This window comes from Salvelinus sp. IW2-2015, linkage group LG9, assembly GCF_002910315.2.
Source record: "Salvelinus sp. IW2-2015 linkage group LG9, ASM291031v2, whole genome shotgun sequence".
NCBI classification, from domain to species: domain Eukaryota; kingdom Metazoa; phylum Chordata; class Actinopteri; order Salmoniformes; family Salmonidae; genus Salvelinus; species Salvelinus sp. IW2-2015.
The window spans coordinates 16,152,694-16,177,437 of NC_036849.1; the positions used below are offsets into that span (position 1 = coordinate 16,152,694).

The 24,744-nt window shown below is 39.8% G+C and overlaps 3 protein-coding genes across 3 annotated transcripts; 1 reads left to right on the plus strand and 2 right to left on the minus strand.

The window, feature by feature from the left end:
- The first annotated feature begins 5,149 nt into the window (after nucleotides 1-5,149).
- mrpl35 (mitochondrial ribosomal protein L35) lies at nucleotides 5,150-6,639 on the plus strand. The gene is made up of 4 exons (XM_023994463.2): nucleotides 5,150-5,225; nucleotides 5,528-5,690; nucleotides 5,958-6,102; nucleotides 6,220-6,639. The coding sequence occupies exons 1-4, from the start codon at nucleotides 5,195-5,197 to the stop codon at nucleotides 6,406-6,408; spliced, it is 528 nt and encodes a 175-aa protein (XP_023850231.1). The 5' UTR covers nucleotides 5,150-5,194; the 3' UTR covers nucleotides 6,409-6,639.
- Nucleotides 6,640-9,086: 2,447 nt separating this feature from the next.
- reep1 (receptor accessory protein 1) lies at nucleotides 9,087-15,259 on the minus strand. The gene is made up of 8 exons (XM_023994459.2): nucleotides 15,134-15,259; nucleotides 13,397-13,469; nucleotides 13,133-13,209; nucleotides 12,826-12,946; nucleotides 12,190-12,303; nucleotides 11,899-12,070; nucleotides 9,828-10,069; nucleotides 9,087-9,261 (listed from the first exon to the last, which is right to left on the minus strand). Exons 1-8 carry the CDS (start codon nucleotides 15,163-15,165, stop codon nucleotides 9,187-9,189), a joined length of 906 nt encoding a protein of 301 aa, XP_023850227.1. The 5' UTR covers nucleotides 15,166-15,259; the 3' UTR covers nucleotides 9,087-9,186.
- Nucleotides 15,260-17,211: 1,952 nt separating this feature from the next.
- On the minus strand, nucleotides 17,212-19,829 carry LOC111968682 (charged multivesicular body protein 3). Its single transcript, XM_023994461.2, has 6 exons — nucleotides 19,642-19,829; nucleotides 18,946-19,006; nucleotides 18,569-18,748; nucleotides 18,200-18,321; nucleotides 17,811-17,922; nucleotides 17,212-17,672 (listed from the first exon to the last, which is right to left on the minus strand). Exons 1-6 carry the CDS (start codon nucleotides 19,690-19,692, stop codon nucleotides 17,539-17,541), a joined length of 660 nt encoding a protein of 219 aa, XP_023850229.1. The 5' UTR covers nucleotides 19,693-19,829; the 3' UTR covers nucleotides 17,212-17,538.
- Nucleotides 19,830-24,744: the final 4,915 nt, after the last annotated feature.

The window sequence follows — 24,744 nt, forward strand, 5'->3', positions numbered from 1 at the left end:
TTTAGATAAAACTATACTAAATACATTTACATCACCAAATAACTTATTTAAACACACTGTTTTGCAATGAAGGTCTACAGTAGCCTCAACAGCACTCTGTAGGGTAGCACTATTGTGTAGCTGGAGGACAGCTATTTTCCATCCTCCTCTGGTTCAATACAATACCTAGGAGGCTCATGGTTCTCACCCTCTTCCATAGACTTACACAGTAATTTTGATGACTTCCGGATGACATCCTCCAACCTAATCAGAGCGCTTGCAGCATGAACTGACATGTTGTCCACCCAATCAAAGGATCAGAGAATGAATCTAGTACTGAAAGCATAAGATACATCTAGCTAGCACTGCAGTGCATAAAATGTGGTGAGTAGTTGACTCAAAAAGAAAGACAATAGTTGAATAGTTTCCAATACATTTCTTAAACAATTAAGGAGAAGCAGCAGAGAGAGAGAGCGAGAGAGAGATATTTGGTTGGATTTTGTTTTCTTCAGTTTCACTTATGCTAGCTAATGCAGCTAATTTAGCCTACTCAACAACCTGACTCAAACAGAGAGGAATGATATTTATGTTAGCTAGGTGCTATGGCTAACCAACACKTCCATGTCAAGGTAAGCTTTCGGTTTAAACAATTTATTGCCACCTGGGCCTGGCGGTGTAACTGCTAAACTGCTTGCTATACGGTACTGCGTGATTGTACACATGGATTGGATTGTGGGCTTACTAATGCGTTAGTTCTAGTAGCTACTGTATGTTGACTATGACTTAAGCTAATATGGTGACAATGATGTAGGCTGTGTGTAGTGGTTATGGTATGGTTTGGCTTTTTTTGCCTGGTAACAGACAGCTGTTGTCCACAAGCGAAGGGAAAATGAGAGAGGAGGAGAGCGTGCAGATGTGATGATGCTGTTTGTATGGCTGCTATAAAAGTGAACTGTGTGTACGGGTGATCATGGGTGTATTTATTCCTCCAAAACTGTTGCAAAACATTTTTTAAACAGAAACAAACAGAATGAAACRGGGATGGACCTACCTGAATTTGTCCAATAGAAACTCTCGTTTTAGTTGCAAAACGTAACATTTTGCAACTGTTTGGACTAATGATTACATCCTAGATTTGCTAGATGCAGGTAAGATTGTGCATGGTGGTATTGAATGTGTAACTGTTCATCAGCTTCACTACTCCTTTTTGTCTCTCGACCTGTGCACCTACGTTACAAACATTCATTTGTAGGCTTGGTTGTCGAGTATTCGTGWATCATGTAGTAGCCTAAACCGATCAGTGTTACATTGAGCTGGATGATGGACAGACAGTCATCCAATATGCTGTAATAGAAATAAGGCCATGATTATTAAAAAATGAAATCATCCTCCCTAATCTTAAACGGGACTGACCACCATGGATGTAAATGTATATGTAAAATGTAACAATTGCAAAGCATGCTGAGTATTACTCTAATGAGCTCCGCCCTGATACAAGATACAAGAAATTTTGTCATTGGAGGAGGGGTGGCCCTACTCTTTGTCATCCTACTGGTGTTGCGTCGAATGCGAGACACAGATGGAGAGCGTTCCCTCGCGCGACAATTTCTGTTAACCAAAGAGAGGCCGCAAGGTGAATACTACGGGATCCCAGGTGATGCCGCGCCAGTATATGCTGGTTGGTGAACATGTCCCCAGCCTCATCTGATACGTCCTATTATTGGGGTGAAATGTCTGGCTTTTAGAGCAGAATCAAGGGAAGTCTATGTGCCTCAGTTGTGGACTAATGGACCATAAGAGAAAGCAGACACCAAATCCTAGCCATGGTTTACCGAATGTCCATTTGACTATTTTTGACAACTCACCAGCTTTCCTGCGATTTATATCTTCAAGGTGTATTTTTAACAAGCAGAAGTGTTTTTCATCTGTATTCTGTGCTTTAGTGATTGTGGATCCCGTTACATTTGTTCAAAATAAGAAAAAATGTCAATTGAATTTACCTTTGCATTCCTTTAGATTAATTAGGTAAATGGTTTAAAGAGGCACACACTGGATGGTTTAGGAGGGTTGAAAATGGAGCTTGCGGGCCTCTATAAGGACTTGGTGAAGACCTTGTGTTATGAAAATCACTTTTGTTGATGTTTGTAAATGCACTCAGTCATGGTACATCGATGGGTGTTTAAYTTATGCTTTGAAGATTGTTTTAAGTAAATGTTCCCCTCTGTCACAGAAATAATCTATTTGCTGATTATACATATTAATACTTTTGGTGATCTGAGGTATTATGTGTTATCTTTTTTATTTTCTGTTTGAAAGGCATCACATCTATGTTCATCAATAGAAATGTTTTTGACCTATGCTATTTAAAAGAAAATTATATTTGTATGTTTTAAAGAAAAACACTGACTCTGACTGCAATAAAGCATAGCCATGCACTACTCTCAAGTGAAATTCTGTTATGATATAATTACTAGCCTATAAAACAGGATACAGACCGAAGTTATTTCCATAATGCAAGTTTATTAACCAAATGTATCTGTTCAAACTCAGAGGTTATGAATCAGATGTATCAGCATTCACCATCATATGGGGCATTAATGTTTTTATTTGTATTTTTTTCACCTTTATTTAATTTAACCAATTAGGCCAGTTGAGAACAAGTTCTCATTTACAACTGGGACCTGGCCGAAATAAAGCAAAGCAGTGCGACAAAAACAACAAAAAGAAGTTAATAACCAGGAGAGAAATTTAAATTGGCCCTTTCTTTCTGATCTTTGCTATCTTTAATACCAAGATATGTGATAACATCTTTTACAGGGATATTACATATTGAGTTTGTCACATCTTTTAAACTCAAATAATTCACATTTCCTAATTTAAGAGATAAACCATGTGAGATACATGTGAGATGGCATTAAGACACTCAATAGCTTTCCTGACTTCAATAATMTTTTTTWWAAATGGTGGTGTCATCAGCCAATTGTGAAATTTGATCACTTTATCTTGTATCTGAWTAGCCCTAAAGCTATCCTTATTGATATGAAGTGTKACCAATAAAAATAAGAAAGGAGAAATTGGGCATCCTTGTTTAATTATGCGTCTAATATTTATTCTCTGTGAGGTTCCATGGGATAATTGAACAGAGCTATTACTATTATTATAAAGTGTCTTAATTACACTTTACACTACAAATTACACTACAAATAAAATAAAGCTATCTTCTAATAATGTGCTCACTGTAGTCTATCAAGTCCAATACTAGTCGGATATTATTACATGTCTGCCCTTCATAAAACCAGACTGGGTCCTCTGGGTGTAAACTCTGTGGATTTGTTATGTAGAAGTGCTCCTGAGTAGAATGTACTCCCGCTTTACTTTGAATTGTTTTTAAATAAACAAATAAATCACATATCTCATAGAAATACTTTACATTATTTTATAACTATTATAAAATATATCAATAATTGTGCACATTTTCCATCATTTTCACCCTAATTATTCATGATTGGCTGAGAGAAATGTATGATATAACGATTGTGGGGGCTGTTTTGTTAGACTTTATACATCATAGCCTGCTGCTGGATAAACGTATGTGTTATTATGGCTTTACACCCCCTGCTATATTGTGGATAAAGACTTACTTGTCTAACAGAACACAGAGGGTGTTCTTTAATGGAAGCCTCTTCAACATAATCCAGGTAGAATCAGGAATTCCCCAGGGCAGCTGTCTAGGCCCCCCTTTTCAATCTTTACTAATGACATGCCACTGGCTTTGAGTAAACCGAGTGTGTCAATGTATTGGGATAACTCAACACTATACACATMAGCTACTACAGCGTGTGAAATAACTGCACCACTTAACAGTTGAGTTGCGGTTAGTTTCAGAATGGTTGGCAAGGAATACTTTTGTTTTGTCGCACCTGGACTACTGTTCAGTTGTGTGGTCAGGTGCCACAAAGAGGGACTTAGGAAAATTACAATTGGCTCAGAACAGGGCAGCACGGCTGGCCCTTAAATGTACACGGAGAGCTAACATTAATAATATGCATGTCAATCTCTCATGCCTCAAAGTGGAGGAGAGATTGACTTCATCACTACTTGTTTTTGTAAGTGTTGACAAGCTGAATGAACCGAGCTGTCTGGTGGCATGTCTTGTGCATACCCCACAAGACATGCCACTAGAGGTCTCTTCACAGTCCCAAAGTCCAGAACAGACCATGGGAGGCGCACAGTACTACATAGAGCCATGACTACATGGAACTCTATTCCACATCAGATAACTGATGCAAGCAGTAGAATCAGATTGGGGAAAAAAGGATAAAATACACCTTATAGAACAGCGGGGACTGTGAAGAGACACACACGCATACGCACACACGCTAGCACACGCACTCTACACACACGTACATTGTAATATTGTTGTATGGTTGTATTATACATTTTGTATTGTAGATACTCCGCTCTCTCCACTGGCTTCCAGTTGAAGCTCGCATCCGCTACAAGACCATGGTGCTTGCCTACGGAGCTGTGAGGGGAACGGCACCTCCGTACCTTCAGGCTCTGATCAGGCCCTACACCCAAACAAGGGCACTGCGTTCATCCACCTCTGGCCTGCTCGCCTCCCTACCTCTGAGGAAGTACAGCTCCCGCTCAGCCCAGTCAAAACTGTTCGCTGCTCTGGCACCCCAATGGTGGAACAAACTCCCCCACGACGCCAGGTCAGCGGAATCAATCACCACCTTCCGGAGACACCTGAAACCCCACCTCTTTAAGGAATACCTAGGATAGGATAAAGTAATCCTTCTAACCCCCCCCACCCCCCCCCCCCCCCCCCCCCCCCCCCCCTTAGAGTTAGATGCACTATTGTAAAGTGGTTGTTCCACTGGACATCATAAGGTGAATGCACCAACTTGTAAGTCGCTCTGGATAAGAGCGTCTGCTAAATGACTTAAATGTAAATGTAAAATATGTAGTGGTGTAATAATGTTATATGATGTACTGTTTTACATTTTGTTTAATGTGTGATGTACGTGCCTTAATGCGTTTGGACCCCTGGAAGACTAGCTGCTGCCTTGTGGGGATCCCTAATAAATACAAATACAAATAAAGTACAAAGTATACAGGTTAGAACTCTTATTCTGAACGATTCCAAAAAACCCGTGACCCGGAAGTGCTTAGTTATTATTGCCTGCTTCACAGCGGCATTACAAGAAACATGGCAGCCACCATGGCCAGGAACGTCCCTGGTATGTAATGTGTTGCTACATTGTTGAGCTTTTACCTGTGATGAATTCAAGGTTTTGTGTAGATTCTATAGCTTCTGTAGATTATATACCTAGCTAATTTCTTGCCTAACGAGTCGACATTCGTGGTTATGATTAGCGCAGCGCAGGCTAAGGTTAAGTTATCCAATGCCAGCACATACTCATGATGCTAGCTGTGTAACTAGCTATGTAACTAGTGTGGTGATAGTGAATGTACCGTTATCAGCTGTGAACAAGATATAGCTTACCTAATTTTAGAACTTTATTTATTTTTGCATGGACAGGCTTGATGAGGCCGTTGACTCTGTTTGCCAGGGGGCAGCAGATATGTCGGTTCTCCACCATAATCAATCGTCAAACTGTCCAGAGGTCTCTGGTCACTACTCCTGCATGGGCCTCTCTGTCCGCCAAAGGCTTCCAGACACCCAAGCAGAGCATCCTGCAACGGTGAGACCTAGGCATACATACTGCTCATCAGATTCAGAAAAGTCATATTGTGCTGATCCAATTCATCAAGTGCGATTAGCTTTTTTTTTTTACTATTAATTTAGCTAACTAGACAGCTTTTGTTTCAATTGTTTTTGAAATATGCATCAATCAATTAAATTAATAAGATGAGAGTAATATCCCCACGCTTTGTTTGTTTGAATGACATGAAAACATTTTTTTTTAAACAATTGTATTACTAATTTGGGTGGGGCTTGGTTCTTGCAGGGTTGCACCTTTCATTCCCAACCTGGTCCAGCAACCAAGCAGAAACCTCACGTACATCAGTGTGAAAAAAGGAAAGAGGAAATCTGTGAGGTCAGTGGTGAAGAGGTTCATGCGTCTGCACTGTGGTCTGTGGATTAGACGCAAGGTAATGTATAAGTCTCTCATTCTGTTTTCCTTAGGTTCTGAAACCATAAAGGTTGTGGCGTTGACTCTCTGTTTCTCCTCTGTCTGCAAATTGACACTTACTGCTGATTCTCAATAGGCTGGATACAAGAAAAAACTGTGGAAGAAGTTGCCTGCCAGAAAGAAGCGTTTAAGGGAGCATGTGTTTTGTAACAAAACACAGAATAAGCTCTTGGACAAAATGACCACAAAATTCTGGAAGAGGAGGAACTGGTTTGTCAATGATCCCTACAAGAAATATCATGAACGTGTCAACCTGAAAGTCTAATGGCTTGAATTGTCCTTCTCACTGAGATGTATGTACATTTGCAATTGATTAATCAAATGTCATTGTACACAAGAACATTGTTCACAGCAGCATTTTGGTCAATGTAGAGTGAAATGCAGATTTGGGCAATTGATGAATAAAATTGAAATATGACTGTCTTGTTGAATAAATTAATGCAAAAATGTATTGAAATGTATTACATTTAAATATAATACATAAGCCATGGTGTCACATTGTCTCATATTTATTGGCTGTTATCAATTCACCAACAGAAACACTGATGAAACAGAAAGCACATGTCATTTTAGCTCATCATTCCTGTCATCTTTTTTTCTGAAATTCACAATAAGGTTTGAGCATCATGGGAGATTCTGGTCTGCCAGAAGGTACTTTTTACTTTGAGGCCATCAGTCAGACATGTTCCTCGTGCAATTTATTTGACTCAAGGTTGTGGAAACATGTATTTTGTCCATGAGAATAACTTTCCTGACCTTGCCACAAAGTGCTTCAAAAGAATATTGAAAAAAATATTATGCACTTCAGAATCAATGTAAAATCGGCAAGGCAATCAATGAAGCAAATATAAACTAAACCAATTCACCCAATGCTCTGTAGTAAAGAATTTTCATATGATGACTTTTGTTTATTGATCTGTGTGCTGCTAGATAGCAACAAAAACATGATTAACTTTATTTGTATCCATTTTTTTAATTCGAAAAGGGAATCACATTCCAACACAACACTGAAACTACTAGTTGCAACAAGGATTTAAAAAATTGTGCCACAAACTCTGCCAATTAGAAGGAACTTCTTTCTGATAATTCCATGTGCAAACGAGTATATACCAAAATCTTTTTTTTCCAGAAAGTGATTGAATTTGATGTAAACTGAACACACATACCTGAGAAGCCTTAATTTATGTATTGAGAACAGTGAACTAAAATTAATTCTGCCCAAACCCCAAGTATAATTCCCAGATTCAGTGATGCATTGTGTAATAGCCAAGAGGTTTCAATCTAAGTGAATTCACATACCTACAGTGCAGAAACGTTCAGTTAAAGACAGTATGTCACTCACCTTTGTTACTACCATTGGCAGAAACACTCCCGATATTCATGTAATTTACAAAAGGTTAGGAACCTGCCCAACTATAGTGTAATTGCTATGCCCTCATAGATATAGGCAACAGGCAGGTCTTAGAGAATAATTAGAAATTCATCTCTTCGTAATGGCTGGGAAAAGACAGGTCGACAATTGTGGCTACATTGAGAAATGTAGAGTTTTGAGTAAGAAGCGTGAGTTGCAATTGCTCAGTGAAAGCAGAGTATTGCACAGTGTTTTTAGACTGAGAAGGACCCGAGTATATAGCCCTCGCCACTAGCTATCTTTTGTTATACAATAGTTATACACTTCAAAGTATGTTTTGTGTGCTAAACCGGAAAAAACTCAAATGTATAGTGATGCCTATAAGACATGAATAACACAAACTTTTACAAAACAATTGAATGACAGACTTGAATGCCAGATAAGTTATAATGAGATTGAAAAGTCAATTGTCAACATTTCTACCCCATAGATCAATTTCTTTATTTGAATACTAACTAATCCCATATAATAATAATACTTTTGGTAATAATAAATAACATGGTGATCAGTGAACTAAAAATGATTTTTTTTTTTTTTTACATTTCTGATGTTTACTTTTTTTTGGCATTTCATGGTACTGGAACAGTTGCAGTAACTCTGAACATAGTGCATAGTGCCAATAGTCAATGACAGTCATAGTTATGTTTTTTAGTGCTCATTGCAAGAAATACAAGTACTGATATTACTGTTTCTGTAGTACCAGGTACTCAATGTTTTATTTGAATGATTTAAGGCTTTATAAGCAAAGGTAAAGAGCTCTATTCAATCCGTATCGTGGAAGTTCAGCTTTACAGCGTGATTTAAATTTAAAGGCAATGCTCCTGCGTTAGTGAAGACTTTATTCACGATAAACGCTGCATATGTCGGCTCAATCAGATATTACCTTTACATTTCTATCGCACAATCTGTAATGCTTCAGCGATACAGACTGAATAGAGCCCTTACTTGCAGTTGATTAATAATAATCAGCATTTTTGAAGTCCTACCACTGCTATTTTATCTCATAAATAAATACCACCTTTGAGGAGTTATACTAACCTGACAGGACAATTCATTTCAATATTCTGTGTCCTGTTAAATTGTCAGTACAGATTGTATTTGCCAGGTTAAAGCTCTCCCTACAAACCCAAGAGAGTGAGTGGACAACCATATCCTTCATTACGGAGTATTTCACCCTGCTACGCTCCTGATGACTGATGCTACCTCAAATAGTGACCAAGTAGCCACAAAAAGATGTAAGTAACAATACATTCTGTTTTATGACACTAATGACCAGAGACACATACATGCATTTGTCTCTAAACATAGTATATAAAAAAAACTATTAATGATAAATACACACACTTTACATACAAAAACATATTCAATGACCGACAAATCAATCCAAATGTCTGTAAGGTATGGAGCCCACTCTTGAGTGCTACCTTGATGGCACCCACCATCTGTCTCCTTTACAGTACAGTATGTGCCAGATGTCATATATATTAAGATAGAGGGTCACAAGTCACTTTGGTTTCCTTATTCTAAAACAAGGCTGCTTTATGCATTTAGCTTTTAGCCACATTTCCTTATTTACCCTCTTATCCTTGCAGCTAAGGCAGCTAAAGCGGTCTTGGGAGCGTTCACACAAAATCACATGGCTTCTCTCTTTGAAGTCAGCTGGGCAATCCTGGATCTTGTGAGAGGTCTTATGTCCCTAGGAGGAGGCTAGAAAGACAGATGGGAAAAAAGAGAGATGATTAACCATAACGGTTCTGAAAGCAATAAATGCCACATTATTCCTGATTTGTGGTCTGACAATGTTTGTCTTGTCTGTCTGATATGCATGCTCTGTATATCTATACTGTCAGTTTGGGCACAAGATAAACACTCAGTACATTATGAAAATATGAGTTGACACATGGTAAAGAAAGCAATCCTGGAATGTTCTTTTCAGAGGCCTGTTCCAGCTTGTTTTCTATGGAAATTGGGAAATCAATACATGCAATCAAATTAATACTTCCATTGCATTCAACAGCAAAGTCACATCAGCAGTGAAACAATACTGCAAAACAACATAAATTCGTACACTTATCAGTCCACTAAAAATACAAATGCATATTAGAAACTAATTTGTATCATAACAGTACAACTAATTTCAGCCAGAAAATGATCTTCCGTCCTCATTTTTGCAATGGTACCGTGCCACGAGGACCCAGTGTGTTAGTCACCACAGTCCAGTTCAGGGGAAGTTAGAATCACATGCCAGTAGGCCAGCCAGTTTAAAGGAGTACCTCAGGCGCCTTCCTCTTAATCAGCCTGAGCTGTGGGGTGCTTGTTGATGTGTCCCCCCCCATGTCCTCAGTCTGCTCTGGTGCTGGGGGTGCAAGGGATGGAGGTGGAGAGGGCTGGGGGGTCAGGGAGGGTGAAGGAGGGAGTGTGGGTTTGGGGGGAGTAATAGCGTGGGACAGCAGCTCCTTGGTGTCACACTGGTCGAATCTCAACACCTCATACTCAGTCATGTCCAAATCCTGCCCTGCACCGTGAGAAGCAACGGTGGTGAAAAATTAACAGACACACATCCGAATGTACGCTGAAAGCAACAGTGAAATGTTGTACTATAATTATTGAAGTGCTGTAGCTTCACTCCAGAGAGGTTGTTATGAGTTCAGGTTCTAAGGGGCAGAGTAGGGTGGTTGTTGTTCTCTACACAGAGCACGGGAGCAGACATCAAAAGGACCATGTGTGCAGGCAGGGGAATAAGGACTAGAATAACGCTGAAAGATATGGGATTCCCTCTCTCACAGGGCTCTTCATTTAGTCTCTGCAGAATCATGTTGAGTACACTGGATTTCCATCTCATCATTCAATATGCCATGGAAATGGAAAGCAAAAGGCCAAAATAGCCTTTCATAAACCAGCTCTTTCAATATGAAGGATGCTGGTTGACCTATCAGCTAATATCATGTTGTTCTGAAAACACAGATAATCACGTTGTAATTATTGTACAATAAGTGTGTGGTAAGTTAACAAAACACGTATTTCAAACATAATTAGAAAATTAGTTAATGATCCACACAGTACAGGCACTTACAGGAATAGTTACAGTCCTCCACAACAAAAAATGTTAACAGAGCCATGGTGCAAAAGCATTCTTTTTCACCTTGTGGCTATTATTAACCTCTTGGAAAATAGACTAATCAATCCAAACAAAGTGAATCTCAAAGAAACTTTGGGACTGTACAACACATACTGTATAATGAGACATGGAACACTGAACTAGTATGGCCACCAGAGAGCAGGCTCTGGTCATTCAATGATAAAAGCTAACCGTGAAGCATTCTTAGTTGGGTCTAGAGCATTGATATTCGGGGGAATTGCAGTGGGGTTGCAAAAAAAAGAAGAAGATTTTTTTCATGGGACAATATAATTTTGTTGTTGTTGAGAAAAATCATTTGAAAAATACCATTACAGTGAGTAAATGTATTTATTGGTACTCTTAATTTTGATAAGAGAGAAAATGTAATGAATTGAAGGTTATTTGTTGATGTGAAAATGTAAATGGACTGATTTTAATGTTGTGTGGTCAGATTTGGGATGGGGTCCCCAGGAATTCTGGTAAAGGTTTGAATACCACTGGTTCAGAGCCTGCCTGTCAGCCATGTGGAGACTGACCTGCAGTCAGAGAGCATCACAAACAGGAATAGATATGTGGGGTTAGGGGGACTAAGGAAAGTCAGGGCACAGAACTATTATCTTCAGGCTTAAACAGGAAAGAGGCCATATGATAATGTTTGTTTAAGCAGAGGAAACAGACCTGTTTTCAGCAGTGTCAACATTTCTAATGCCTTTCATTTGAAGCAATGAGCAATACTAAGCAGTAAGGTATTTAATTTACTAACTATGGAGTTAAACTCTACTCATTGTTTTCACTAGTGCTGTGGTAAAACCATTATTTGCCAAATATACCATAATATGGAAACAATGATTACAGTTTAACTCCCTAGTTAGTAACTTAAATACCTTACTGCATCGTATTGCTCACTGCTTCAAATTAAAGGCAAATTAGATATGATTGGCAATGTGTACACCTCTAGCATGTGTATTAGTAAATATTTACTCTATTAGTCCGTACTAGTAGACATGCTAGAGGTGTACACAAATTGCCTGTTGTACAGTATATACCCTTTTCAGTGTTACCATATTGCTACTTAGCTATTACCTGGTAGTTATCTAAGAGGTGATCAAATTGTCTTATGGAAAAATGATGTGCAATAGGATAATCTCATCCCGAACCTGGCTGTGTCATTCATTCTGTCTGTATCCTGGTTAGTGATGTAAGTGTATGTGGCAGTATAGTCTCACCCTTGGTGTAGCCACTCTCTGACTTGCTGCGCATCATGGTCCTGGCCCTCTGTTGTCCAGCTGCAGACTGAGTGGGGACAGATCCAGAGTCCATCTCAGTTGGGTTGGACTGGTAGGCGGACAAGTCATGCATGCTGAAACTTCGTAGTCTATCTGACAGTACTCCTTGGCTCTGGGGTGGGAGACAAAATATATGAACACTATGAATTATACATATATGTACACAGAAAAACATAACTTCACCCCACCATTGCCCCAGGACACATCAGAAATGGAAATAGTCAGCATTACCTTTGTCGCAGCCAGGACTGCAGCTGTGGCTGCTACATTCAAACCTTTCCTCCCAAAAGTCACCAGAGTATCGTAGCTTTTGTCCTTTGCTTGGCAGAGATAGTCATCAATATCCTGGACAGAGAGAAAAACACATATTAATTGTGTTTTTATTGGCAGGCCATGTGAAAAACACACTCACAGATTTGATGTACTGTATGTAAACAATACATGTTGTGACTATTTGTAATGAACATGGTCACTATCTGTCTTGAGATTGCTCTTTAGCAACACACGTTTCTTCACACATAAAGAGTGGACATGTTGATTGTCTTTTAGAATCAGTGCTATTGTTCATTTTCATCTGACACTGGGTCCCAGTGTTGGTCCCCACTCAACTCTGATGTGTTTCCTGACCCCAAAATAAAGTAAAAAGGAAAGGAACAGAACAGAAGGAAAAACCATGCCGTTTCCTTATGCACCTCCACCCAAAACATGACCAGCTAGGACAATCCAACCTCTCCTTCGGATAATTGATCACAGCAAAGTCTGTCATTAAAATGATTAGCAGAGCATTTATAACATATATAATATAGAAGACACCTTATAAAACATTTCAAGAGAACAAAGAAAAAAGTACTAATGCACTGGTCTCACCTTCTCTTTTGAAGATAGTGTTGGGTGAACAAACTTCCTGTATAGAACACTGGACCCCTTTGTGTAAGGAGACAGTAACCATACCACAAAGGCAATCTTCAGCTCATAATAGAAAGGAACCCTACAGTGAAGGGAAGAATAATATAGCAATCAGAGCATTCAAAAAATCTACTCTCCATTACAATGTTATGTGACTCAGTACTATTGCAGAACAATATTTTGGACTTCATAACTAATTATATGAAAACAAGTGAAATAATACTATACATAAACAAAACAGGTATTTTATAATACAGCATTAACTTACCAACAGATAAATATATCCGTGATGGTTTCCATGGTGGTGAATAGTGCAAATATGATCCAGTACATCATCCATTTCACCTTTAAAAGCAAAATAACTGTCACAGTTAGTTTGATACATAATAGTTCAGGAATATTAAACTCAATTCTTATAAATCCTGGTTCATGTAATTCAGTCCACGATTTGGCTGGGTCTGTGAAACTGGCCCATAATAAGCCCAGACTATGGTTTCATTGTCACTTTTTTCATAATGTTGCTAATACTCACATATTCCTTCACATCCTTTGACTTGACAGCTTTGTATGAGGAGTATGCAGGATATAGTGTGCCAAATACAAGCCTGGAAAACACAAAACATGTAATTAGCTTATGCAATAAGTGCTTGTCCAGCACATCCACACACATTTATGGGGCTAAAAGCAAATAAAACTCACTGGTAAAAACTGTCCAGAAAACAAACAACTCTTTATTTGTATAACTTTGATGTATAAGCTATATGTCCTCTGACTTCGCAGTAATGGGTATTGGGTTTGTGACGAATTTACTGTGTTAAAACTGTTTTAGATTTGATTGAATGCATAATGTTTATATAAACAAATAATATATTAACAGGGAGTGGCTCATATTCCAAGAAATTAGGAGAATCTGAGAACAGTCCCATGCGCACTTCCTTTGCTCCAAAGTCCCATTGCAATCAAAGAGGCCCCTGCTAGACAAGTCAGAGTTTTACGTGCGCAACTATTTTCCAATTCCGCTCATATTGTTGAATGTGTAATTGACATGAAGACACTCATATTTTCAACAACAATTAAAACTAATGAGTGAGCAGAAAAAGGTGCACATTTAAAATCCGAACTTACTAAACAAGGCCACATGAGGACTACACCTGTGTATGACTATAACAGACAGGGGGACCCCTTGGCTTGAAGCAACAGTATGGCAACAGTTGTGAGTGTGACCTGCTCAAATTACTGACCTACATAGGCCTACACTGGCTTGTCCTGTATAACCATACAGTTGTTAAACACACAAGGTCACTCAAAACAAAATGCATTCAGTGTTTCTGCTTAAGACCTCAGAACAACAAATAAAATGTGTTGGATAGTCTATATAGAGCTTTGAATGCCAAGTCAGACAGAAGATACTTGGAGCCTCATGTCTGAAACAGCAATGTAATATGATATTGTAACCTAAATTTAATTGACGTGCTATTTTGAGATTTGGCTAACTCCAAGTCTATATGTTGTGAACACGTTTAATCATTTCGCCATATTACAACACAATAGAAATGACCAGTGGAGCCTATAATTCTGCTTCCATACATTAACGTGCTTAAATATTCGGATGACTCAGAACATTTGCGGCAATAAAGTCTTAGAAATATATACAACACTTTTATTGTAACCTGAGAGGGGTGACCCATCCCTTTGTTTTCCAAATAAAGGACATCAAGTATAATAAAATAGCTCTGCTTACCACTGCTCTGTGCTTTATAAAAAAACATTTGATTATATTTATTATATAGTTATATTTGAATTTACTGTATGAAATCCCCTATCGATTACAGCATTATTGTTGCTTGATCATTTTCAACATGCATAGCTCTGCATGAGCAGACATATATAAATATAAATAAACATATTTCATTTGGGCAATCACGTAATTCTTTGTCTGGAATTAAATGAAAACGCATGTAAATACATAATAGGCTAAATAAAATATTCACCGACCCTTTAAATGTGATATGACTATTAAATCAAATAAGGCAAAAAATACCTTATTTAAATAAGGAATAAGTCATAAACAGAGCACAATATTCTGTCTCGCCTCAAACCCCGGAGTCACCGTCTCTGCTCAGAAATAAGACGTAGCCTAAATGGGCTATAAAGCGGCCACTGCTGTCATGCATCTTGTGTCACGGAAAAACGCATATTTACAGCAAACAGCATTATCTCGAGGTGGGATTTTTATGAAAGAAGAATGTGATAATTTTTTTTTACTTACACCACAAGTCTAGAGATTATCCAAGAAACCATTGCGCTGAGAAGGGGACGGAACGTGCTGTCAACAGGGAGGAGTTTCCTTCTGAGCGTTGGCAGTTGCCATTTGACAGCAGCGTCAGCGAGGACCAACCACCGCGTCAAACGTTGCGCTGCACGCAAACATGAACGTGATACAGAGTATTTTTTGTTTATTTAAATAGTTACTGGCCTAACTACCTGATGTTGATGTTAATTTTTTAATTGAACACTAACTAGGACAATTGTGAGGTTGTAGTGACAACACCAACACCTTCTTGTGAAATAGAGGGCCTGGATCTGGAAAAAAAGAAAGAAAAAAGGTGAGCACCAGGCAGGGTAAATGCTATTCAGAATCCTTGGGAAGTCACTACCCTAAACCCACCATTTAAAAATTCAACTTCAATCAGGTAACTTCAGAGTTGAAACATCCCAAGGATCCCTGATAGCATGGACCAGGCAGTCTGGATTAAACATCTCAATAGTATACTATGATTGCAATACTGTAAGTGCTCAGTTTCAGAAACAATAGTAATTCAATATAATCCACTGCCATTAGTTGAGGCGTGTAAATAATTTTGGGGAGTTTTCCCTAAAACATGAGACAGCTACAGTGCTTTTATGACTGGTAACCTACATCAACAGAGGACCGAGATAGGGTTTGGTTACATTTGGTTATAAAGCTAATCCCTTTGAAGCCAAGTGAAAAGCAACCCAGACGAAAGATGCACTGTTTCGCTCTAAGACTCTCTCTCTCCTGAATGTGTTTTCACAGATGTTGCTCTTTCCCATAAAATAAAGCAACAAAAGTAGTGGCCTACCAACCGAACGAAACACATTTGTCCACTTTTTCCTTTCATCCTACTCTTCCATTTTCCTTAACTTTCAGGTAACATTCAAGTATGGGGGCCAGGCAACAGTAAAATCATTCATGTTTATTTCCATAATTTCCTGGTCACATAAAAAAAAAAAAAACATAACACACAGGGTCTGAAACGAGACTAACCAATCAGATTTTTTACTGAATAAGCACAACAAATTTAAGGACTTTGATGCCAACAATACACAGTTAAAGAAGCACGATTTCAACATCCAAAATCGGTTAGAATTTGCATTCCTTTTTTACCCCTCCAAACAACATTATATAAAGAAAATAATATAGATATATGCACTGTACAGATAAACTTTAAAGAGAAGTTTGCTTTTTAGTTCCAGGGTTTCAAATGCTGAAAGTAAATTAAATACATTGATTGTACAAAACATTAAGAACACCTGCTCTTTCCATAACAGACTGACCAGGTGAATGCTATGATCCCTTATTGATGTCACTTGTTAAATTCACTTCAATCAGTGCAGATTAAGGGAGGAGACAAGTTAAAGGATTTTTAAGCCTTAAGACAATTGAGACATGGATTGTGTATGTACGCCATTAAGAGGGTGAATGGACAAGACAAAATATTGAAGTGCCTTTGAACAGGGTATGGTAGTAGGTGCCAGGCGCACCGGTTTGTGTCAAGAACTGCAACGCTGCTAGGTTTCCCGTGTGTATCAAGAATAGTCCAGCAACCAAAGGACATCCAGCTAACTTGACACAACTGTGAGAAGCATGGAATGTTTTCAAGACATTGTAGAGTCCATGCCCCGACGAATTGAGGCTGTTCTGAGGGCAAAAGGGGGTGTAACTCCTTATTAGGAAGGTGTTCCTAATGTTTGGTATACTCAGTGTATATTGTTTTACATTTTAGATTTCAGAACTAGATCAGAGTAGTGATGGATTAAAGTTTCATGAACACTAAAATGTGATGAGTCACTCATTTAATGTCACAATGTAGAGCAAGACATTTCCATTATGGATTAGATATGTCAGTGACCGGCTCAGAGTAAGTCTCTGCCCACTGGGCACAGACGTCAACCCGACGTCTATTCTATGTTGGTTCACGGTAATTTCATTGATTTGATGTAGAAACAACGTTGATTCAACCTGTTTTCCCCCAGTGGGTGGTTAATCCACCCTATTGCAGGATGAAGCCTCAGCTTCCCCAAAATAATCAGACCACACATCACTTTAGATAGGCATGAGCATTCTTATTTTCAGCGATCTTGGGATTAATATACATCTTCGCAACATTGGGTATACAGTCACCACACTTTGGGTGATTTCTGGGCTTACCCAAGGTCATAAAAGCCAACTTTCAGAACAGATCTGATATGTTATTTAGCCCTAAGCATTCAAATGTTCTCAGCGCAAAGCTAATGAAAAACAATAATGTGAAAGAAAGAGACAATATATTTGAGTAGAGACTAGATTAACCCTTGACCAAAATTGTCTTTGTTCATACTTGAGCAGGCAAAAAGACTTTAATGGGACTAAAAGCGGTCAAAAGCTCAATCTTAGCTCCTTAAGGCTGCCAGTCTAGACTGCATCTCCTCAATGTCCTCCTCCGACTCATCCTCTGAGGCTGCCGCAGGAGGCTCCATTTCAGGTAGGGCGTCTGTGACTTTGCTGGGCGCTTTGCCAAGGGCGCCTAATATGGAACAAACCACCAGAGGTCAGCATGTACAACATTACATTTTTTACCATAAGCCCCCACCAGACAGATGAACATTTACAGCCCCAAACAACTTTTTGAGACCAGTTTCATTACCAGAGGGACTGTCTTTACCTGCTGTGATCTCAAAGAGGATCTTATCAACTTCTGCCTCTGCTGCCTCCTCCATCTCATCATCCTCCATGCTTTCAAAGGTATCCTCCAGCATCTCCTCTATGATACCAGCCTGTGGGACATATAACCTTTTGGTGTTGTGTATCAATACTCAAACAATATTTACTGATTTATTCTTCAATATAAATTTCAACATAGTGCATAATATTGTTGGTTATATGAATTGTATGTTTGTAGCTTCGGATCGTAGCAGTGGTTCAAAACTGGACGGCTTCCCTGAGTCTCTCACACCGGTACGTGACGTAGCAGCAATGCACATGAGCAGTGATCGATTTATGTACCCAACAGTAACACAGCGGCCACAGTGTGTCAGCAGATATGTGACTGACCTTCATCATCTCCTTGGACAGCTCCCTCATGGTGCCCTGGATCTCTGGGATCTTCACTAAGCTCTGCATGGCTTTCATGACCTCTGTGCTCTTCTGAAGGGCGCCAGCTACACGCAATACAGCTGGGAAAATAACAGCAGAGTCACACACCAGACACCACCCCTTCGTAATGTAACACGTAGCATATTACATATGCATACATATTCATATTTGGGCCATGACTTAACCACTTGGTCTGACCAGGAAAAACTCTGCACCACTACTAGCTTCCAGTGTTACAAAGCATTTCTATTCATTTGTCATCAAATTAACTTATCCTGGGCATTTTGTAACTGGTGGTGCTACATCCGTAGTTTCCTTCACACTCACAAAGCTGGTTCTTCATGCTGAGGAGTACAGAGTTCATTTGGGCTTTGGAGGCATAAAGTTTGCTGACTGCACGCTTCGACTGGACCATCTCTTTTGCAAGAACCACACACACGTCCCTGTGTCCCTTTTTAGCAGCATCTTTGATGGATCTCTTTACCTTCTCCTCCTCCCTCTGAATGTCTGAGATAGGATAGGTACAATGAGAGACCGCTAATATAATGTAATATAACAAACTAATGTAGAACATTGACAGAAGTTTGACAGCAGCTCCCCTTGGTGTTTATATTGTTATAGTGTATTGTTTTTGCTCTCTGACATTCTTAAACCAATATTGGACTAGGCTTCACATAAGATAGCCTTAAAGTACTTATTCTCACCTCGAATTTGTCTGTCAATCACTCTCATCTCTTTCCTGATTTTGAGTGACCATTCATTTACCTTAAATGACAGAAAAAAGTTAATTAAGCTTCAACAAATCACTAGTAAAATATTACAATCAGATGTGTCATTCACTGTCAAACTTAAGGAAATGACGTGTAAACAATTTTTTCTTCTTTCGTGTGAATTTGAGGCAGAACCATGTAAAGTGACGTTAGATTGATGGTCGTTTGTTTACATCCGAAGATGGTGCTGGCTGCTAGTGTGTAAATGAGCAACAGGCCAGCAGCCATAGCATTTTGGGGAATAAAGTTTGTAAATATAGGCTACACATTCTTCCAATGCAAGTAGCTAGCAAACAAGCACGACTTATATTGAAGGGCATAAACTAGCTAGCTACTGTGTAGCTAACAATCAAACTGAAATGGTAATGTTAGCAACAATTGGCTTACGTTAGTTAACTCGTAAACTGCCGTAGTAAACGTTAGCTAGCTACATTACAATACTATGTTATTCGATTAAAGTTTAAATACGACGGAGATCGTGAGAGGTATTGGATAAACGTCGCCCTTGTTACAGTACCATAAATAAACAGAGCAAGCTAGCCTAGCTGTTAGGTTCTGTATCTAGCTTAGAATGAGTTGTTTGGCTAGCTGTCAAGCTCGTGTCGCCCCTCACCAGAAGCCTTCACTTACCAAGTCTTTTGGTGGTTTATCTTGTGTTTTCCCGAACAGTCCCATTTTCATTACAACGATTACGTTAGCTAACCTAGCTAAACTGGTAATACAGAACACAACAGAAACATTAGCATACACCTTCTACCACTTTCGGACTCCAAGCTACGCGACTTCGCCTCCCAGGCCACGTTACAATACGTCAATGCGCCACCCTACTGAAGTGGTGGGAAAAAGTACCCAACTGTCATACTTGAGTAAAAGTCAAGATACCTTAATAGAAAATGACTCAAGTAAAAGTCAATCAGTAAAATCTACTTGAGTAAAAGTCTAAAAGTATTGGGTTTAAAATATATCAAAAGTAAAAATATAAATAATTTCAAATTGCTTATATTAAGCAAACCAGGTGGCATTTGGCAAAGCATTTGGCATATAGTGAGACCGCCAGATCAGATGCAGTAAAGATGACCAGGGATATTCTGTTGAAGTGTGTGAATTTGAGTATTTTCCTGTCCTGATAAGCATTCAAAATGTAACAAGTACTTTTGGGTGTCAAGGAAAATGTATGTAGTAAAAAGTACAATATTTTCTTAAGGAATGTAATGAAGTAAAAGTAGTCCAAAATATATATAGTAAAGATATAAATATAAAAAATCCTTATATAGTACTTTAAAGTATTTTTACTTAAGTACTTTACACCACTGCCCTACTGACATACGATGTCAATCAGATGCATCAAACTCTTTACGTACTGGCGGGAGTCATTCATTTTCAATAGAGCAGTCCGGAACGCTACGTTGGGGGTGCCGCGCTAGGCTACGGTGCGTTATGTGTACCATATGCGTTCAATATGTTCTACTTGTGCATTGTTTCACTGTGGCGAGGTACAAACACAAGTACACACACAGACTCCAACTAGTTAGTTTTTAGCAAGTTGAAAAGCGAAGCACATACATACGTGCGTCAAGTACGGGGAAATGCGGGCAAAACGTATATGCATCTTGTGGGCATGAAACTAATGTTGCGCTAGTTTATAAAATATTTCCAAATGATGGATAAAATGATAAGGTCGTACGTCTACTTAAATCAATAGACCCTTGCCAAAGCATATAACTAAATCAGAGATAGGCCACGTAGTTTTACGCTAATTGTCACACCCTGATCTTTACTTGTTACTTTTATTACGTATCCGTATGTTTTTAACTGCATTGTTGGTTAGAGGCTCGTAAGTAAGCATTTCCTGTTGTATTCGGCGCATGTGACTAATACGATTTGATTTGTTTCACATGTCTTGTCCTTGTCTCCACCCTCCACCAGGTGTCTCCTATTTTCCCAAGTATCCCCTGTGTATTTATATTGCGTTTTCTGTCTTGTCAAATCGTCCTAGCGTGGTTTCCGTGTGATACAAGTTCTTGTTTTCGAGTCTTTCCGGTTTCGACCTTTCAGCCTGCCGTTCTGTCCCTTTTAGACTCTGCCTTGTACTACGAGCCTCTGCCTGCCCTCAACCTGCCCTATTGCCTGCTCCTTTGTTACAATAAATATTCTGAGAACCGAACCATCTGCCTCCTGCGTCTGGGTCATATCCTGAGTCGTGATTCTGTGTCAAATTTTATTTGTCACATGAACAGAGTACAACAGGTGTAGATCTTAGGTAAATGCGTACTTACAAGCCCTTAACCAACAATGCAGTTTTAAGAAAAATAAGTGTTAAGCAAAAAATAGAAAATAAAAGTAATAATATATAATGTTTAAATAATTAAACAGCAACAGTCAAGTAACAATAGCGAGGCTATATACAGGGGATACCAGTACAGAGTCAATGTGCGGGGGCACTGGTAATTGAGGTCATATGTACATGTAGGTAGAGTTAAAGTGACTATGCATAGATAATGAACAGAGAGTGGCAGCAGTGTGAAAGAGGGATCTGGGTAGCCCTTTGATTAGTTGTTCTGGAGTCTTATGGCCAAATCTTTTCAGTCTCCTGCGGGGTAATAGGCTTTGTCGTGCCCTCTTCATGACTGTCTTGGTGTGCTTGGACCATGTTAGTTTGTTGGTGATATGGATGCCAAGGAACTTGAAGCTCTCAACCTGCTCCACTACAGCCCCGTCGATGAGAATGGGGGCAGTCCGGGATTCTGCCGATGGCGTTGAGGAGTACACCACTTCAGTCACTGGCTTCATCAATAGGTGCATTGATACGTCGTCCCCACAGTGACCGTACGCACATACCCCAACCAGAAGCTATGGATTACAGGCGTCCAAGAGGCTTCTAAACAGCTTCTACCCCCAAGCCATAAGTCTCCTGCACATCTAATCAAATGCTTTCCCAGACTATTTGCATTGCCCCCCCCCCCCCCCCTGCTGCTGCTACTCTCTGTTATTATCTATGCATAGTCACTTTAATAACTCTACCTACATGTACATATTACCTCAATTACCTCGACTAACCGGTGCCCCTGCACACTGACTCTGTACCGGTACCCCCTGTATATAGCCTCGCTATTGTTTTTTTTACTGCTGCTTTTTAATTATTTGTTACTTTAATTTCTTACTTTTTGAAGGTATTTTCTTAAAACTGCGGATTTCAGTTTCCCTGCATTAAAGTCCCGGGCCACTAGGAGCGCCGCCTCTGGATGAGTGTTTTCCTGTTTGCTTATGGCCGTATACAGCTCATTGAGTGCGGTCTTAGTGCCAGCATCGGTGTGTGGTGGTAAATAGACAGCTACGACGAATATAGATAAAAACTCTCTTGGTAAATAGTGTGGTCTACAGCTTATCATGCGAAACTCTACCTCAGGCAAGCGAAACCTTGAGACTTCCTTAGATTTCGTGCACCAGCTGTTGTTTACAAATATCATAGACCACCACCCCTTGTCTTACCAGAGGCCGTTGTTCTATCCTGCCAAAAAAAGTGTAAAACCTACCAGTTGTATGTTATTCATGTCGTCTTTCAGTCACGACTCGGTGAAACATAAGATATTACAGTTTTTAATGTCCTGTTGGGAGGATATATGTGATCGTAGTTTGTCTTTTTTATTTTCCATTGACTGTACGTTGTCTCCTTACAAGGCAACCAGACCTTCGTCCCCGATATCTCCGTCTCCTTCTCCTGCGAATGACGGGGATGAAGGCCTTGTCGGGAATCTGAAGTAAATCCTTCCCGTCTGACTCGCTAAAGAAAAACTATTCCTCCAGTACGGGGTGAGTAATAAATGTCCTGATATCTAGAAGCTCTTTTCTGTCATAAGATACGGTGGCAGAAACATTATGTACAAAATAAGTTACAAATAATGCGAAAAAACAGACACAATAACACAATTGGTTAGGGGATTGTAAAACGGCAGCCATCTCCTCCGGCGCCATTATACCGTTATAATGGATCCAATACAGTGGTATAGGCAACCTGGTTGCCACTTAAACTATATAAACAAAAGTATGTGGACACCCCTTCAAATTTGTGGATTCGGCTGTTTTAGCCACACCTGTTTCTGACAGGTGTAGAAAATTGAGCACACTGCAATCTCCATAGACAAACATTGGCAGTAGAATGGCCTTACTGAAGAGCTCAGGGACTTTCAACGTGGCACGTCATAGGATGCCACCTTTCCAACATGTCAGTTCTTCAAATTTCTGCCCTGTTAGAGCTTCCCCGGTCAACTGTAAGTGCTGTTATTGTGAAGTGTAAACGTCTAGGAGCAACAAAGGCTCAGCAATGAAGGGGTAGGCCACACAAGCTCACAGAACGGGACCGCCCAGTGCTGAAGTGCATAGCGCGTAAAAATCGTCTGTCCTCGGTTCAACTGTTCATTGGGAGCTTCATGAAATGGGTTTCCATGGCCGAGGAGCTGCACACAAGCCTAAGATCACCATGCGCAATGCCAAGCATCGGCTGAAGTGTTGTAAAACTCACTGCCATTGGACTCTGGAGTAGTGTAAATGCATTCTCTGGAGTGATGAGTCACACTTCACCATCTGGCAGTTTGGCAGACAAATCTGTGTTTGGCGGATGCCAGGAGAACGCTACCTGCCCAAATACATAGTGCCAACTGTGGAGGAGGAATAATGGTCTGGGGCTGTCTTTCATGGTTTGGGCTTGGCCCCTTAGTTTCAGTGAAGGGAAATCTTAACGCTACAGCATACAATGACATTCTAGGCGATTCTGTGCGTCCAACTTTGTGGCAACAGTTTGGGGAAGACCCATTCTTGTTTCAGCATGATATTATCCACGTGCACAAAGTCAGGTCCATACAGAAATGGTTTGTCAAGATCGGTGTGAAAGAACTTGACTGGCCTGCACAGAGCCCTGACCTCAACCCCATCAAACACCTTTGGGATGAATTGGAACACCGAATGCAAGTCAGGCCTAATCGCCCAACATCAGTGCCCGACATCAGTAATGGTGTTGTGGCTGAATGGAAGCAAGTCCCTGCAGCAATGTTCCAACATCTAGTGGAAAGCCTTCCCATAAGAGTGGAGGCTGTTATAGCAGCAAAGGGGGGACCAACTCCATATTAATGCCCATGATTTTGGAATGTCAAGTTCGACGAGCAGGTGTCCACATACTTTTGATAGAAGCCGCAGGTACATATTCAGCACCATGGACAGTGACAATATGAGCGCAAACTAAAACAAAGGACTGGGGCGTATTCATTAATCCGATTCTGTTGCAAACGGATCTTTGGAAATACTATTCTCTCTTTGGTACCAGTTTCATACCTTGTGTACCTAAAGGCTGCACCTGTTCAATTTAGGCCAGAACACATTTTGCTCAATGCATATTCTGTAGTCCAGTACAGTGTTCTTGAGCGTTGATTGATTAGTTTACAGCCTCCATAATACTTTTGGCTTTAGTATGAACATTGAGGCATGCTAGGCTAGGCCTACATATTTGTATCATCAATGATGACATGACACTAGGGGCTCTATTAAATCCGTAATCGTGGAAGTTCTGCGTTACAGCGTATTTGAAATTTAAAGGCAATGTCACGCGTTAGCAGAAAAGGCATGAAAGAGAGGGACCCGCCTCTACTATTTTACTGGTTTGTGACCCACTCACACCACCCCCGGTTAAAGGGGAATAAGGCAACCCAAGAGTTGACACACACAGACGCCTCACAAGTCCTC